This window comes from Perissodus microlepis, chromosome 9 (assembly GCF_051167445.1).
Source record: "Perissodus microlepis isolate ML-2025 ecotype Zambia chromosome 9, ASM5116744v1, whole genome shotgun sequence".
Taxonomy (NCBI): domain Eukaryota; kingdom Metazoa; phylum Chordata; class Actinopteri; order Cichliformes; family Cichlidae; genus Perissodus; species Perissodus microlepis.
The window spans coordinates 29,171,806-29,189,175 of record NC_140469.1 but is presented as its reverse complement, the minus strand read 5'-3'; the positions used below and the strand labels follow the sequence as shown (position 1 = coordinate 29,189,175).

The window sequence follows — 17,370 nt, the reverse complement described above, 5'->3', positions numbered from 1 at the left end:
TGGCAGATCTGGCACGTCTGCCATTGTGTTGTTTTGAAGCGGTCCTTTTTGGCTACCATGATGACCGAGCTGATTTATTTCTAAGTGTCTCTGATGATGAAGTAGTGACACGAACGACGCCACAGAAGCCTTCTTGATTTCATAATGAACCTCTTTCACAGCAGCTGTACACGCTTATTTTAACCATTTTTACATGTAAAACCGCCGCTCAGAAAGACCATCAGACTTCCTGTCAGTGGCTACAATGATGCTTCACAGTCCACAGCTCGTCATGTCGGTTACCTGCGTAACCAATGTTGCCTCATTTCTGGACAGTAACAGGGAAGGTGACCTAAAAAAAACGTGTGTTTTGACATTAATTTATGCAAACCTCTTCTATAAAACTATGACTATGAGCAGGCAGTTTACTAGAAGCCTACCTGATTTCTTGCTTTTGATGTGATTCATGCCAACCAGAAAACCAGCACTTCCTCCAGATGTTCATCTCATCCTCGCCCACTGAGCTGAAGTCGAAAAGACGACTCAGACATGCTCAAACACCCTCGTCTGCAGCTCAGGCAGATTCTTAATGACTTTTAAGGCTTCAAACTAGAACCAGACACATACAGCTCATACCATAATATCCTCTCTATTCGCTTAGATTTCATCTTTCTTTTCCCAAAACATTACAACTGAGAAATAGACACTTGTCTTCCGTTCGAAACAGTGTCGTCACAGCAGCTGTGACTCCTGTTTACGAAGCTGTCTGCAGCACATGTAGCAGAGCAGCCACACAGCAAGATACACTGCTGCACATTTAAATAATGACCTCATCATCTAGCCTTCACAGATTTACCATTCATGCAAGTGCATATAAAAGCCTGTGCTTTCCTACAGTGTTGTGGCATTATAACGACCTCAAATATAGGGATCAATAGTGTAGTGGTTTAGACATTAACCTAATACAATTACACCTCCATCCAGCTCCATCCTGTCTACTCTCCTGTACAGTGCAGAAAGTTGGAAAGGCTGGTTATCGAGAGAGCAGACGGAGTAACCAACGAGTCGGACAGACACCCCTCTGAGATTCCAGACAGCTTTGCACTCTTGGCCACCGGCCACTGGCTTTGAAACCCCTTAAGACACCATAATCCATCAATATGCACCGTGCACTACAACTCGACGGTGTAAGAGAAATGGGAAAGCAAGGTGAGTGCAAGAGCTGATGGAGGGAAACATTCAAGACAGGCAGGAGGTGGGGAGCAAAGCTCAGGTACTCGTTTATTACAAATCAATTAAATAACATACAAGTAGGGCTGGGCGATATGGCTTAAAATCCATATCGCGGTATAATTTGAAGCATGTGCGGTAACGATATATATCACGATATATTCTTTTCTTCTGTATAACGTATTTTACACACTATAAGGCACACTTAAAATCCTTTAATTTTCTCAAAATTCATCCAGGCATCCATGAAAACAGAATTTATTAAATTCAACAGAGTTAGAAGTTAGCAGGAAGTTAGCTCGCTAGTTTCCACCTAAACATGACATAGCATGTTCTGACTGAGAGATCAATAAAAAAAATTAAAACATACCGCTTTGCTATCACTTCCAACATAAATGAAGACAGGAAACTAAACAGCAGTGACGTTTGTAGGGTTACTGTAGTTAAGCTAGCTGGTATATAATGATGTGCTACGTGATCGCTAGCAAAACAGCTACGTTAGCATAACATTAGCACAGTGAAGCTGAAGGATGAATGCTAACTTTTTTTCCACTCGAGAAAAGTTAATGTGAGGGTTTCTGGTGGTCAGGGACAAATGCAATCGCATGGCAGGATGCTATAAACAGACCAAACTTCAGTCAGGAGAACAACTGAGATAATCCATCTGCAATACAAGGTTAGTTATTAATATACTGCAACAACATGGGAACAGAACAGCTGCGAGAGAATTCAGCATTAATGAATCAATGGTAGGGAAGTGGAGGGAGCGCAGTAATTTGCAGATGATATTGTTTGCAGCCGCTGCAATGCTTTCGACCAAAACAGGCGCAGTTGATGACACCATCAACATGCACTATTGCGGTAGAGCGGTATAGTCAAAATCTCTACAGTTGGCCAAATTTATATCGTTTCTACCGTATACCGTTTCTACCGCCCACCCCTACATACAAGAATCGCCTTTTTCGATCAAATTCTCCAAAGTGTGTTTGATAATCACGATACTGGCCAAATTAATTGTAGCTCAGCTCCGAAAATGACTTCTGGTCATGCAGTAACCTAAACAGCCAAAAACAAGGAGCAAAATCGTGATGAATGTTGAGCAGCACGTACACCTGACTGACCTGTAAAACCTGTAAAACCTGTAAAAACATCACTGCTCCCCAATGAACAGAATCATGATCAAGCAATCATTCATTTAATCAGCAACAAGGTGTTTCTACCGGTAATTGTTCGCAGATACCGGACATATTTTATTTTGCCACCCATACAAACACCAGGACAAACATCCACAGACGTCACTCTACACATCCACAGGGGGCGCTGTTTAAGGCCATTCAGCCTTCCCATAGATCCTACAAATCTGCAAGCTACTTTGAAACCCACCTCTGGACTTTTCTCATTAACCCTCTGAAACTAATCACACATTAGCTTTCACTGGCTGTTCTCTCCGGGACACACGTGCTCACTAAACACTACCAATCGCTCGGTTAATCAATAACAGGACGCTGTTCTGGGAAACTGATGGGCTGATTTTCCCTGAACATATTAATCCTGTTATAATAGCCTGAGTCATAAAAGCTTTCAAACTGTTTTCAGCAGCTTCATGAGAGTATCCTTTTGCTATCACTTCCTGTTCTTTGTGCTCATCTTCATCCCTGTTTTGGGAATTTTATGTCACAGTTTGGTCACTTAATCCTTTTTGTGGTCATTATTTCTATCATATTAGGCACTCATTTAGACTTAGGATATTTTGTTTTACATTTTTCCATAATCTCACAACACTTTGCTGTCAATTTACGTCTTATGTTACTCATTTTGCATCTTTCTAATTATCAGCTCCTCTTTTCTTTATGGCTGGTTTTCATCTCCTTATTTTAGCATTTCTTTGGAGTTTGCTTTGTGTCACTTTTACGTTAAATCGCACCTCTCTGCAGATGTTTTGTTTTTAAAAGTGGGCCACAGGAAGGAGAAGGTGCTATCATAAGTTTGGCATTGCCTCAATCGATTCTCAGAGGATGACGGAACAGATCTCAGCTCTGCAAGGCTGCACACCTGCGCATTTATGAAATATTTAAGAAGTCCCATTTAAAGCATTTAGAGCGACGCAGTCAGCCAGAGAAATCAGCTGGGAGAGCAAAACCGAGCGAGGCACAAAACCCGCGGCGCAGCAGGTCACACAAACTAAGAAGCTGGTGCACGTGTGTGTTCAACATGGTGCTCCCACAGCGAACAAGTGACCTCATCCTGATGAGACATGATACTGTGTCTGACACACACACACACACACACACACACACACACACACACACACACACACACACAGCTGAACAGCAGCGGCAGATGGCAGCAGATGTTAGTTGGTCCCTCAGAGAGCAATGATGTTCCTTCTGCTGTCTGGAAACTCTTTTCTGCCTCACTGGGGGCCTTAGCGAGTGTGTGTGTGTGTGTGTGTGTGTGTGTGTACGGATTCTTACTATCTTGGTGGGGACCAAAATCTGACATTTGCTATACTGGTGGGGACCAACAGCCCTCGTGGGGACCAAAGTCCAGGTCCCCATGGGGTTGAAGGCATTTTTCACACTCAAAATGTTACAGTTAGGTTTAGGGTTAGGCATTCATTTTTCATCATCATCATCATCATCGTTTATTTATATAGCACTTTAAAAACACACAAGGCTGACCAAAGTGCTGAACAATAGAAACATAATAGATACCATAAGAATAATAAATACGATAAAGTAATAAACATAGCGAAAACAATAAAATATAAGTAAATACAAGTCAGTCAACCACTGAGTCAAAAGCCAGTGAATAAAAATGTGTTTTCTGGATTTAAAAACCAGCACTGATGTCGATTGTCTAATAATGTACCATTTTTGATGGTTAGAGTAAGCAGCTAAGGAAAGCATTATGTCAATGGGATGTCCCCACAAAGACAGCAAACCAGGCGTGTGTGTGTGCTACTGACTCAACAATGAACGATGATGTCAGTGTGTCAACTGAATGTGTGTTTCTTGCAGTCACACCTGAGCTCATGATAATGTGTGTATGTGTTATCGACTCAATGGATGTAACAGCGCTGTGATGGAGGTGTTTCAGGATCTGAGCGAGTGTGTCTGTGAATGAGAGCTGAGGTGTGTGTGTGTGTGTGTGTGTGTGTGAGTGTGTGTGTTTTCAGTGATTCCTTTTAGTCTGTTTTTTATTGGCTCTTACTGGCTCATAGGGGTAGTTGGGCGGTTGTCTGCACATGCGAGTGCACATATAAGCCAATCCAATGAGTCTCTGTCACTTTAGATAACAAACCACAGCAGTTCCTCTCATTTCCTGCCAAACGATAAACAAAAATATCTGCTATATTTGAGGAAATGAAATCCTACTTTGCAAAGCTGCTGGTGAATTTCCTTTTGGCTCGTGGTCAAACATCACTGACTGCTGTTGGCACTACAGGTCGACCCATTAATGGACATAGGAAGTACAACTTAAAGAGTTTTTAAAAAAGCAGCAGTGATTCTGCATGTGAGGTTTTTACGTCTCTGAAATGTTTGAAATTAAATTCAGTGTTCCCTATCCACTCTTCACGATAGCCTCGAGCCTTTTCAGGAGTTCAGGATGGAAATTATAAAGCAAGCTTTTGAAGTTAGCTGACTCACGAAGATTCACCAAGTCTCAGCAAAGATCTGCACCAAAGCGTCTGCTGACATGTTGTGATGAAATCTGACCACAGTGACACAGACTAAACCCAAACACACTTCCTGTGTGTTTAACTTCAACTATTTTGCTGTTGTTGGATTATTTTGTGCCTCGCAGGCGTTTAATCATTTATGAACAGATATCTTTCTAATAATTTTGCCTCTCTTATAGTTGCTTAATATCGTTTGTGTCACATGTTAGTTATCTCTGAGCTCTGTTCATGTTGACTTGCCTCCATGGTTGCTTCCCATCGTTTTGTTTCACATTTTGATTGTTTGTGTCCCTCTGTGGTCCTTTGACTGTTTCTCGTGATCACTGAGATCTCTTTCTAATCACTTTGCTCCTCTTTATAGTTGCTCAATATTGTTTTGTGACTGTTTTGGGCCATTGTTTTGTCATTTTGGTATTTTTATGATCACTGAGCTCTCTTTTTATTCATTTTGCATGTCTTCATGTCTGCTTTCCAAAGCTTTGAGTCTGGTGTGTATCATATTTTTAACATTTGGGAGAGCAAACCGATCATTCTCATCATTCTTTCTCATTTGTATTCATTTTGCATGTCTTCATTATTGCTGTCCATGATTTTGGGACTGTTTTGGCCTCTCTGTAGTATACCTCCATGGTTATTGAGCTCCCTTCCTGATCATTTCCTTCTTTTTGTCCTTTTCTGTCACATTTTGGCCATTCTAGGTCAGGCTTTGGTCATTTTGGTCTTTATATGATCACTGAGGTTGCTTTTTCATCATTCTGAATTCCTTTTTTTGGCTGTTTTCTATCGTTTTATATTCGTTTTGTATAATTTTCTCACATTTTGCATCTTGTATTTTCTGCATTTTTGCTTCTTTTGGTTCCCTCTGCCATAATTTTTGTCCCATATCAAAGTTTTAGTTTCAGTTTTTAGTTGTTTTATTAGTAAGTTCTCTTTTTAAACTTTAGGTTTCAGGTTTTTTTTATTTACTACAATCAGCCTGGCTCGTGTAGTGTCTCAGTAACACGCACACCCTGTTTCATCCTCCATTTGGACGACCGGTGAATAAAATTTACAGAACGTCATGTTTTATTCAGTAAGACCTGATACCAGTGACTGAGGCCATTAACTGACCAAAGTGCTTATTGAGGTGATAAACCAAGTGAGAAGTGTGGTCATTTCTCCCAGACTTACTCACAGCCTGGTCTGAAGCTCTGTGGTCTGACCGTTGCAGAACTTGTTTGCTTTACCGTCCCTTGTGTCAGTGAAGGTCCTCACAAGTGTAGCGGTGTGTGAATTTGTGTCATTCGCACACTCTAAGACTTTGAGCAACGTGACACAGAGAGAAAGCTGCCTCATTACCCCGATTTAACCTGACACACACTCTCACACACTCGCTTCACACTGAGTGGAACAGTCTAAGTCACTCATTAACAGCTATGTAATATATTCACACTCACACACACACAGACCTGCAGACACACACTCACACAATGTGACGCTGGTGATGTTTTCACATCCAGCTTCTTGCTGCAGAGCTCGTGTGTGTCTTTGTGTGAGTGCTGCCGACTCTGTGCAGTGAGGTAATGAGTGCTCAGCTCCTACCAGAGAGTCGATCCATAAGCCATCTCCTCTGCATTTAAAAAATCAATACGTGCAGCTGCCCTCCCTGCTGCTGCTCAAACACACTCGCAGACAGGTCCGTGAGCTCTGTGCAGGACCACACGGCTCCTGAAACGTCTGAGGAGCCAGTTCTGCTTTTGTAGCTTATGAGAACCAGCCCACATTTCATAAAACAACCACAACATCTAATCCTTTAAATTGTGTTTCTGCACCTGTGCTTATTTTTGTTTACAGGGCACCGCTCTTTTTTCCCCATCACACCAGTCCCAAGTGAAGTGAAGGCTCACCAACATTTAAAGGTACAAAAAGCCATTCAGAGGCTCGAGGACTCACACAAGACAGCAGTCACTGAAAAACAGGACACAGAAACTTTCTTTGGGATGGTTCTTCATTATTTTGCACTAATTCAGCGATGTTGTGATTCTCTTTGAGGTCTGTTTGTGATCTTTTGTGTCTGCTGACAAATGCTTTGCATCATTTTCTGCTACTTTGCATGTATTTTGCAAATGTTTTACACCTATTAGGGGTGATTTTCCTTCTTCCTGTGAGTATTTTATGCATTTTTCTGGTGATTTTCCATCAATTTCCACTCTTGAGGTAATTTTTGTGTCTTTTTGATGACTTTGTTTCACTTTTTTATTATTTGGGGGCTGCTTTTTCCTCGTTTTGTACCAATTTCAGGTTGTTTCTTTTGCTTGTTTTGCACATTTCACTTTCCAACATTGCACTCATTTCCAATAATTTTACATGTTTTCAATCATTTTACACCCATCAGTGTTCTAATTGTCTCAATGTTGCAGTAATTCTGCATTTCTATTGGTTTTGTGTCTCTTCTAGACTCAGTTGTACTTCATTGTGGTCGTTTCGTATCTTAGAACTGAGCTCAGATCGCTCAGGTCCACTAGGCCTGTTTAGTAATCCGTGCATGACCACATGCATTTCAAAATACCCTGTATTTACAGTGATTTTCTCCAAAACAGGGTCAAATGAAAGTCAGCATGTGTGAGTAGAGGATAAAAGTGGGCCACAGGAAGAAGAAGGTGGAATCGCCTGAAGAGAAAATATCCTCTAATCCCAAAACAACTCCTGAAATGTGAAGAGCATCACAAATAAATGATGATAACGATCAGTGCCAAGGATGTGAGGGAGGATTTTTTCTTCCTGCTTTGAGATGACTCATGATTTTAATAGTGAGCTACATTCTGCTTCACTTTCATACCAGCAATTATCCTGCAGGAGTAGGCGTCAGTTTTCTCAAACAGAGGCTAAATCAAAAACTCTGCTTTGTGTGAATGTAACTGAAACTTTTGCACACGAGGTCGCACACAAATCGATGTAAAAGTGACCAGAAGAGCTGTTTAAGCGTCGATACGAGGAGGTCAAACTCATGGCTGCACGCGTGAGTGCCTTCAGAGCATTTTGAGTGCAGAGAGCTCGGCGTGTTTACAGTGAAGCCGACGAAATGCCAGGAAAGACTAACAGAAAGCTCCAAACACAGTCTGCAGCCTCTCTGATGTGAGCAGAAAACACAGGACAGGAGGTGGACTCACCGTGCAGACAGACATCGAATCGTCCTCGCCCACCGAGTCCTCGGGATCATGATGTGCATCCTGTAATCAAACACACACAAAGGTCAGGCGTTAACACACACACACGCACAGAGGCTCAGCAGTGACATGCTAATTAGCAGCTGCTCTCTGTGTGATCCTGGCAGGCGACGTCACCTCTTCACGCTCAGACATGCTCACCTGAAAAACTGGTAACAGCTCGAGTTCCTCTGAGACAGCGAGTACTGAGGCACACTTATCTGTACAGAAACATTCAAGGTCCAGTTTGATGGGCTGCAGACCCCGGGGACTTCAGGTGGACGTAAACAGGAAGCTGACATTCGTTGATTGTTTTCATTGATTTTCCAGTGCTGTCAATTTTCTCTATTTTTTTTTTCTTGCAATTTTATTTGAATTTATTTTGTAGTTTTGCTCATTTTTTATTTCATTTTTATATTAAATTTATTTCTTTATTTCTAATTATTTAGCATTTTATTTATTAAATACAGATATTCTATTTCTGCATTTCTTTTAGAATAAACTTTTTTTTACCGATTCTTTTTTAAGTTTTTTTAAAAAAAAAGTTAAGTAATTATCATTTTACTTTATAAATGTTATTTTTTGTCATTTTTTAATGTTAATTTGGATTTTTCGTGCTATTTTTAATTGTTATTCCAGTTTTATTTATTTATCTATATATTTTCTGCCTTTCCTTTTATTTTTTGTTTTATTTTCAAATTTTATACTTTTTTTTATTATTTATCACCACATTCATTTTCCTTTATTTTCTTATTTAGACATTTGCAGTTAATTTTAACTGTAAACATTTTTATTTTTGCATTTTAATATTTTAGTTATTTTTTTCTAACTAAAAAACTGCGTATATATTTTATAAACATATGCAAAATATCCACCTCACCACTGAAACCTGTGACAGATGAACCATAATGACAAGCTTATCAGAGCTGTAACGTTCTGCTGGGAAACCTGATCCCTGACATTTACGTGGATGTTACGAAACACTATCCATCACAGCACAATGGGCATCACCACAACCCAAAAACTGTCACGGGCTCCTCGAAGAACGGCAAAGAGCCCAAGGCGCTGACCCAACCTCCAAACTCCCAAAATCCCAATCCAATCAAACCTGATCCACAAGGTCCTGACCCGGAAACACAAAGGACCCAAAGGATCCTGGTCTGCGCCCCCGAGGTCAGAGGTGCTTTGGCAGCACGAAGCACAGAGACGCCCAATATGAGGCAGGTGGCTTTAATGTATAAAATCTGGGCCTATTCTGATCATTTCTGGGATCATATTTCTGTTCTCAGATACTACAAGAGTAGCGTTGCATGATTCACTTTTTGAAAGATTTACCACTGCAAGAGTACAAATACGACAGAAGACGAAGAAAGCAGAACGCGTCCCCTTTAAATCAGATATAAGGTAAATCAGGTGCATAAAGACATTAATAATTCTTTTACATCAAGGACTTTTGCTGCCTACGTTCAATTCTTTCCATTCAGAGGTGAAGCAAGCCGCTCACTGAGTAGGCGTCTTTTATTCTGAAAAGCTCTCATCATCATCACCTCCCTCCCGCTCATTCGCTGTGATGTTGGGATCAAACTAGAGTTCAGGTTAAAATGAGATACGGGAACAAAAAAGAAGAAAAAGAAGGGCCCAGACGGTCTGAACGTAAGATTTATCAGCAGGGCCGACAGACTCGGACGGCTTCCGTACCTCATCTGCTCGGCCGAAAGGGAAAACAAAAACAACAGATCTGAATTAGCATTACGTAACGCAGATTAACAGCCTGTCTGCTTCCCTGCTCGAACAACAGCTGTGATTCAGACACTGATAGCACTGATACTACTGCGTGACCAAAAAAGCATAATAACAATAAAAGCGATTACGATTATTTACTCTGCCGGTGAGAGCAACTCGGCGAGCAATTACTGGCCTGTAATCTGCACAACCGGATAAAAGGTGAAGAGGAGGGTGGTGGGGAGGGCGAGGAGAGAGCAAAGGCAGCGGACAGAGAGAGAGCGATGGATTACGAAGAGAAAGAGGAAACAGGATTAAGAGAAAACAAGGTGGCTGCAGAGGAAGCAGTGGAATGGCTCAGTCTTGTAGACCATGAATAAAAAGTGTGCAGCGTTTGTTTTTGTGGGGACGATTTTGGTCAATTTTCACCATTAAAAACACACAGAATCAACCTTTACACTGTAAACGCAGTAAAGGTCCTCACTCTTTTAAATGACATCATGGTTGCTGCGAAGATGCTGACCAGTCGGGTTTGGTATCAGTCTGTGACTGAACGGGTCAAGATGGCAATTATGTGCAACCTGCTTGTTAACTGGGATAAACTGTTGAAAACTACAAATCCCTACATCATTACTTGGAAGTCTTCACCAATCTGCGATCAGTCCAAGTCAGATCACGATTTATTGGTTCCCTCTGACGGGGCATCCTGTGCAATCACCTTGTTATTGAAAGTGGTGTCCCAGAGGTTGAGGATGCTGCCCTGTCGTCACTGCAGCTACTTGCAAACAGTCAGCGAATGCAAAAAAGGTCAATGCAATTTTTCTGTGTCGCCAGGAGTTTGCTGTGCTATTTTAACTCTGTGTGACTAAAGTGTGACTCTAGTAGCTTAGAGCTGTCAAGCCAACAATGATTATCTGGCTCTGATAAAATAACAGCGCAGACAACCGTCCTCGTAACCTGATCCTTATCCTTATAAGTATATTTAACCTTTCCTTTTTACAGTTTTTTTTCTGACTGTCATGTGACTTTTCTTTCCTAAATGCACTGCATACTCAGAGTTGTGTAATCTACCCCTCTTAAGTTGATGCTAATTTATTTTAAGGCTACAATTTTGCATTTTTTTAAGTTAAGACAACTTACATAATTTTATAGTTCAGCAATTCCTGCATGAAGTGTAAACCTACGAATGTGATGACTCTCAGGCAGGTTTTGGATTGATGACAATCATATTTTCTTCAAAGATTCCCAACCTTCATTTGCAAAGGACTTCAGAAACGAAATGGCACAATGAATCTATAAATACGAACTGTTCCTGCGTGGTTAGATTTGACTGAGTTATGACTCAGAAAAAAACATGAGTCACAAATTGTGGAAAGTGGGTGCAAAGTTTTTGTCTTGTTTTTTAATCTTCATTTATCCAGGAAGTGAAACTCTTGAGATTAAGTACTGATTTTGCAAGAGTGTCCTGGGTCGGGATGGGAAGCATGTCTTTCCATGGAAATTCAATGCAAGCATGGTGGGAACATGTAAACTCGAGACACAAACAGAAGAGTCCTGCCAATGTTTCAGTCCTTGCCTTGAGAAAGCAGCGCTAACCACCCAGCCCGCTGCACAACTCAGTGCTAACATTACAGAAAAGAATCGATGCGTCGACAGGTTGCTGCAGTTTTTACAACCGCAAAGATCTCATCCATCCAAACAGTCCTTTACTGGTCTCTTACGACTGCTTAACACTTCAAATTACATAATAAGAAAGCCTAAGAAGGTACAAAATAATGTTGGGAAAGTGTTACTTTAAAAGTGTTCTTTGACAATATAATAAAATAATACTCTCTAACTTCGGTGCATTGTCATATCTACATATTTAAATTGTGTTAAAGTATCCATGCAAATTGCACAAAACTCTCCATGTGGTTATTTTGGAGCTATACAGCAAAGCTGTCACATTATTAGAAGTTTGTAACTTACCAAATTATCACATGCAACACTGGTATTATGTAAGATCTGTGCAAATAATACGCCTGCCTGATTTATGACAGAACCATTAAAACTTTACAGGGAGTTTGTGCTCGCCGTTGTCGCCCTCGCAAAGTGCAGCAAGGGCCAAAACTCATATTGGCTTGTCGTCCATTTCTTACATTTTGTATTTTGGTGAACACAGCGAAGCCAACACAGCCGAGTTGGAGAAGCAGCCATTATTTCTCAGTGGACGAGCTCAAAGATTCCCAGATTACTGAGACAGAGATGCTGCAACAGCTCGGAAAGATGAGACATTCGGGAGAAAACTCCACGATTGCTTCAATTCATGCTTTGACTTCTCTAATCGTTCTCTAGAAGTGTCTTTTTTTAGGAAAAGATTTGAGTGAGTCCAGCACGCCTCAAGAGCACGTCAAAGCTGGCGTAACAGAGGCTTTTGGAGCATTTTTAAATCAACGTGGAAACTTATACAGGGATTTTCCTACATATAAAAACATGTTGGAATCTCCCAAAGAGGCCGTGGACTTCCCCCGAAAGGAAAATCAGCAGTTATGTAATAATATGTTTTTTATCAGGTTTTTTATTTGGCAACTTATAATCAAATGGCTAATCACACTTAAATGTGTTATCACACCTACGAAAGTCCATTCAGAGCCAGGAAAAACCCTGATTAGTCTGTGGAAAGCAACTGCTTGCTGGTGTCATGTCTAAAATAAAAATGTAAAGTAGCTGCTTGTCACGTGACTTCTCAAAGAAAGGTATTTTACTACAATTTAAGCCTGTAAAATATTTAAAAAAAAATCCAAAACAAAACTATATCAATTACCTCGACCCCTACGATCAAGAAGAAAAAACTATTAAGTCACAGCTACCCAGAGTCCTGTCCATTTTGGACAACCTAAAGTGATGCCTGATGACACCAGCAGCATAAATATAGCTGCATCTAAATAAAAACTCCCATCATCATCTAAAGTATTTTGGAAAGGCTCGACACTGTGACGACTGCTGTTCACGAGTAAAACAAAAACATTCTGAGTCTTGTTCTGACTCCAACCAGACCTGTTACATCAGGAGCATCAACAACCAGAACACGTTCTCAGAAGGAAAGGCGTATTTTACTGCAATTAAAGTTTGATTTGTACATGTTGTCTCGACCTCTTCCTGTAAAAGCACGATGAAAGCTGTTAAATGTTCTGCTCCACGGGGTCTCATTCCCCCCCAACTATGTGGTGAAGCAGGAAATCCAGATAGTGGGAGTTCCTGACGGTATCAGAAGTTCTTTTGGGATGATTTCCTGAGGGAAAGTGATAAAGATGAGCTTTGACCCCTCACATCTAGGAAATTTCCTGGAAGCTACAGTTAATAAAGAGCGGCATGTTGCAGTCGAAGGATCACTACAAGAGCTCAGTTCCTGTTTTTAGGAAGGAAAAGGAAGTCGAAATTAAAAGCATTCAAAGGCTTTTAGACTCCACTGTCTCCTTTTATTAATCTATAGATCGATTAGGTATCAGGATGATGACATCTGAGCACAGAACTCTGCAGCCACACCTGGTATTAATAATCGTTAAAGTTAGAGTCGAGCTGCTGGCAACGCGGGGCATCCTAGGTCGAGGGAAGTGATGCTGCTGAGGTGGAGCTCGTCTGTGGTTTTCTGTTAAGGGAGAGGTTTGGTTTTTTGTGAGACTATATTCAAACAACACCCAGAAACCATGTGGACTTTGAACTCTTCAAACCGGCCTTCTTATCTCAGCTAGTGCGTAAGAGGCGGGAGGACGAATGATTTATAACCATTAGTCAAATCAGACTTTCCTGTGAAATCGCCTGTGTTACTGCTAAGCAACAACAGAGTCCGAACCAGAACTTTTAGGCCAAAAAGAATGACCATCACTTTGAACCGAGACAGCTCGTTTATCAGCCTTCATATGTGGCGTGGCTGTCTAAAAAGCTTTCTAATGTGACCAACATTTCAGTCTTTAAATGTTAACGTTGCCTTATAGAACTTTTAATCACTGATGCATTTAAGAAAGCTGAATGAAATTTTTTTTTGAAGTCTCAAACTTGCACCAGGTTTCTGGTTTAACTACCTGCAGTAATTTAAAAAGGCTGAGTCTACAGAAACTAATCAGATACTTTGAGCATTTAGAAACGTTTCAAACACGAGAAATATGCTTAAAATATTTCAAAGATTTGATTTAGCGGTATTGACTGGGTTAACGCTTTGTCAGCGTTCAGATGCTACGCAAATAATCTGTGGCGCTTTCTGCAAAAAACAACTTGCAGTCATTGTAAACCTGTTAGAAATGACTGTGCTTCAAGCTTCAAACAGGACGTTGCTGGATCAAACATAACTGCTTATAATTTGATTTTACTCAAACCGGCCTACTCCACCTCACAATCGCTCAGCTTTATAAATAAAGGTTATGGCATGGAGTTAAACATTCCCATTCCCTGGGGAGTTTCCTGGCCATGGATGGAAAACATTAATGTCCCTTCTTAGGTTATCAGTCTGCCTTGGGACACAGTGATCCATCATGTGGACATTTTATTGTGGTCAATCCTCAAAAAGCAGAAGTCCACAAACCTTTATCAGCTTGGCGCTCTGGTGACACAGGAATGGATCCCATCAATCAGAAGTGGCCCAGCAGAAATAAAAACACTGACGGCTGCCTAAGCCTCCTAGGAGACGCACCTATGGGATAAATGTGAAAATCCTAGGAGACTTCCTTCTTAAATTATTGCATTCACAAGCGGTTACAGAGCTCCAGTGGCGCAATCGGTCAGCGCGCGGTACTTATAGGACAGTAACCTGCAGAGTGATGCCGAGGTTGTGAGTTCGAGCCTCACCTGGAGCAAAAACTTATAACAGGCAACAGAGTTTTATTCATGCAATTTGTATTTTATCTATTTGTACATATTAACAGGCTTCTGCGTGTGGACAGCAGAGAAAGAATTTTAATGTACAGAGAAATGCCTTTTCCTTGCACACATGACAATAATCTTGAATTTTAAGCACACTTGACCTCTGACCTTGACATCAAGTTCACCAGGATTCAAATTCTTAGATTTTTAGCAGACGTATAAATTTGAAAATCCTACATCATCTCGTTCTCAACTTATTGTTATCCTCACCATCCACCCACATGCCCCATGACAATGGCAAACTCCCATCATTCTTTTAAGGCTGAAGGGGAAAAACTGAAAAAACAAAATGCACGAAACACTAAATCTGCACGAATGCCAAAACTTCTGGTCATGGCTGTGATGCAAAAACATTTTAAAAGCTTATTTTATTGCTGCTGTATCAAAAAACGCAGTGTTATTGTGATGGAAATGCAAAGCTGTAGTACTAAATAACCATAAATAGCCCACTACAGGGTAGTTTCCCTTTAACACTGCAGCTGTCTCTGTTGGCAGTGCAAGTTTCCAACCCTGGACCACTGTGGCATACTGTGCCCTTGTCCCCTCATAGAGGTGGGAACAGTAAAAATGCAGTGTGGCCACTAATCGTGCCCGAGCATGAAACTGCAGCGCTTCCTCAACAACAGCTGCCGCCCTTAAAATTACTGCTGAGGAATTGAGAAATCTATGAGGGGCATGAGAGGACAGCATGTTGTCGCTTCCAAAAACGGACCCAAACAACAAAAGTCTTAAAACTGTGAACTTGGTCCTGCTCTGAAAGAGTGATCTTCAAACATGTGAGGAGAGAAGAGCTGCGATTAAGTGAAACCTACTCGAGGGACGGTGCAAGGCAACTGTACAAGGGTGTAAATGTACCCGAAGGTGGGATTTTATCTGCCTGGAATCGACTCCACCCCAAAGAAAAGCCCGGTGGGTGTTTCTGGAGAAAAGCATGTTCTCCAGAAACACCCACCGTGCTTTTCCCCATCCTCCGTCATCTTTGTGAAACTCTCACACTCCACCCATACTGAACCCTTACACCTCAAAGCTCTGCAAACTGAAAAGATTGTCGTGGAATTTCCTCCACCGTCACCTGACCTCCATCCCGCTGAACCTTTACGGAGGCACTTCAAGGCAGAGAAAGCCAAACATTCCTGGCGTGCCAGCCTGCTCTTTGGAGCGTTGTCAAAACTTGTGGAGTCGGCACAGCTCGACTTCTGCTCTCAGTAAAGCAAAAAGCAGGGAAAGAGAAGTTTATTCAAATGGTTAAACTGATGTTATCACTTGTTACTTGCGGTCCGATGAAGTCTACCGTAACTCTCCGATAACGACAAAACCAAATCTAGGCAAATCTTTCTCATGGCGGATGCACTGCTTTGTGATCTCGCCTTCTAACAACACCCAGGCCTGTGAGGCAGGTGGATGAGGACCAATCAGGGAGGTATATTTGGATGATCAGGGACTCCGCTCATTTGTACCACAACCCAAACTCACCATAACGACATGGATTGACTTCAACTCTGAAAACGATGTGTCAGTTATTACCAGATGTCACTGTTAGCAGGTTTCATTACAAGTTTTATTTTTGTTACAGCTTTGCTGCTGTGTTTTCTTTTTATTTATTCATGTGTATTTGTGCTAGACTGCAGATACTTATTACAAATAGTTTGGAATACAGAATGTGTAAAACTGAGACAATCAGGCATTAAACGAACACAAAAATGTCATTTTCTATTAAAACAAACATCTTCTCGATTTATTTTTGTACCTGTTTGTTACCTTATGGTTAAATTAGAGGTTAGTTTCCCTGCAAAACATCAAAATGCCCTCTGTGCTGCCAGAATGAAATTAATTCCACCTCAAATCTTGCACTTAACAGATGGAAGAAGTGAGTGTTTCTAATACTGGTATTTATCTGCTGTAACTGAATCTTCAGGAGATGATCGAATTAAAGTGAAACTGGATATCTGTGCCGATGTCGAGTCCCATCACAGGGAGCAGCAGAGCCTGCAGACATCCAAGAATAACCAGGATTTTGTTTCTGGAGAGACACTGGCTTTGTCACATAATCGATCTGAACGTCTGGCATAAAAGAACAAAATGTTAAGATGTATCCCAGAGTCTGAGGAGAGGCTTTAAATGCTGGTAGCATTTAAGACAAAGAAACGTGCACATTTACTGGAAAAATAACTTAGGTAAGTATTTGTTTATTTAAAAAAGTGCAGATTAAACAGGACATATCAAAGCAAGCCTCACTTGGAGATGATGAGCTTGACTACCTCTAACGAACGTGTTCTGCTTGCTGAAACATCCTGGTATGTCAGGCTTGGGTGGGGACATAAAGTAAACATGACGGTTTGTCGGGATGCTTCATATGCTCACGAAATGCTCACGGAGCACCTCGGTGTTGAGGCTTTATAAGATACTCTGAAGGAATCTGGGAGAGTTTATTTTTTAGATGCCAAAGAACTGCTAAATACAAACGTCCATTCTTTGGACTTCGTGGGGGGGCTTTCAGGAGAATCCTGAATGGTCGAGGCTCTTTAGAGCTGTGGGAGGTTTTTCTTGCTCTAGAGTCAACCACGACAATACGTTTGACCACAGTCTGCATTGACGACACCAACCTGTCTGCTCGGTGCTCGTGGTGCGGTAGTGAAACTTGAAAAAGCGTGACACGAGCTAAAAATGGAGAATATT

At 41.2% G+C, this 17,370-nt stretch overlaps 1 protein-coding gene and 1 non-coding gene across 2 annotated transcripts in view; one reads left to right on the top strand and one right to left on the bottom strand.

The window, feature by feature from the left end:
- Positions 1-17,370, bottom strand: part of rps6ka3b (ribosomal protein S6 kinase A3b) — a 67,116-nt gene that overhangs the window by 43,351 nt on the left and 6,395 nt on the right. The window contains exon 2 of the mRNA XM_084940021.1: positions 8,041-8,100. Within this exon, the coding sequence (XP_084796147.1) occupies positions 8,041-8,100 (60 nt within the window). The remainder of the gene's footprint in view (positions 1-8,040; positions 8,101-17,370) is intronic.
- On the top strand, positions 14,534-14,627 carry trnai-uau (transfer RNA isoleucine (anticodon UAU)). The gene is made up of 2 exons: positions 14,534-14,571; positions 14,592-14,627. It is a non-coding gene; the product is annotated as a tRNA-Ile (tRNA).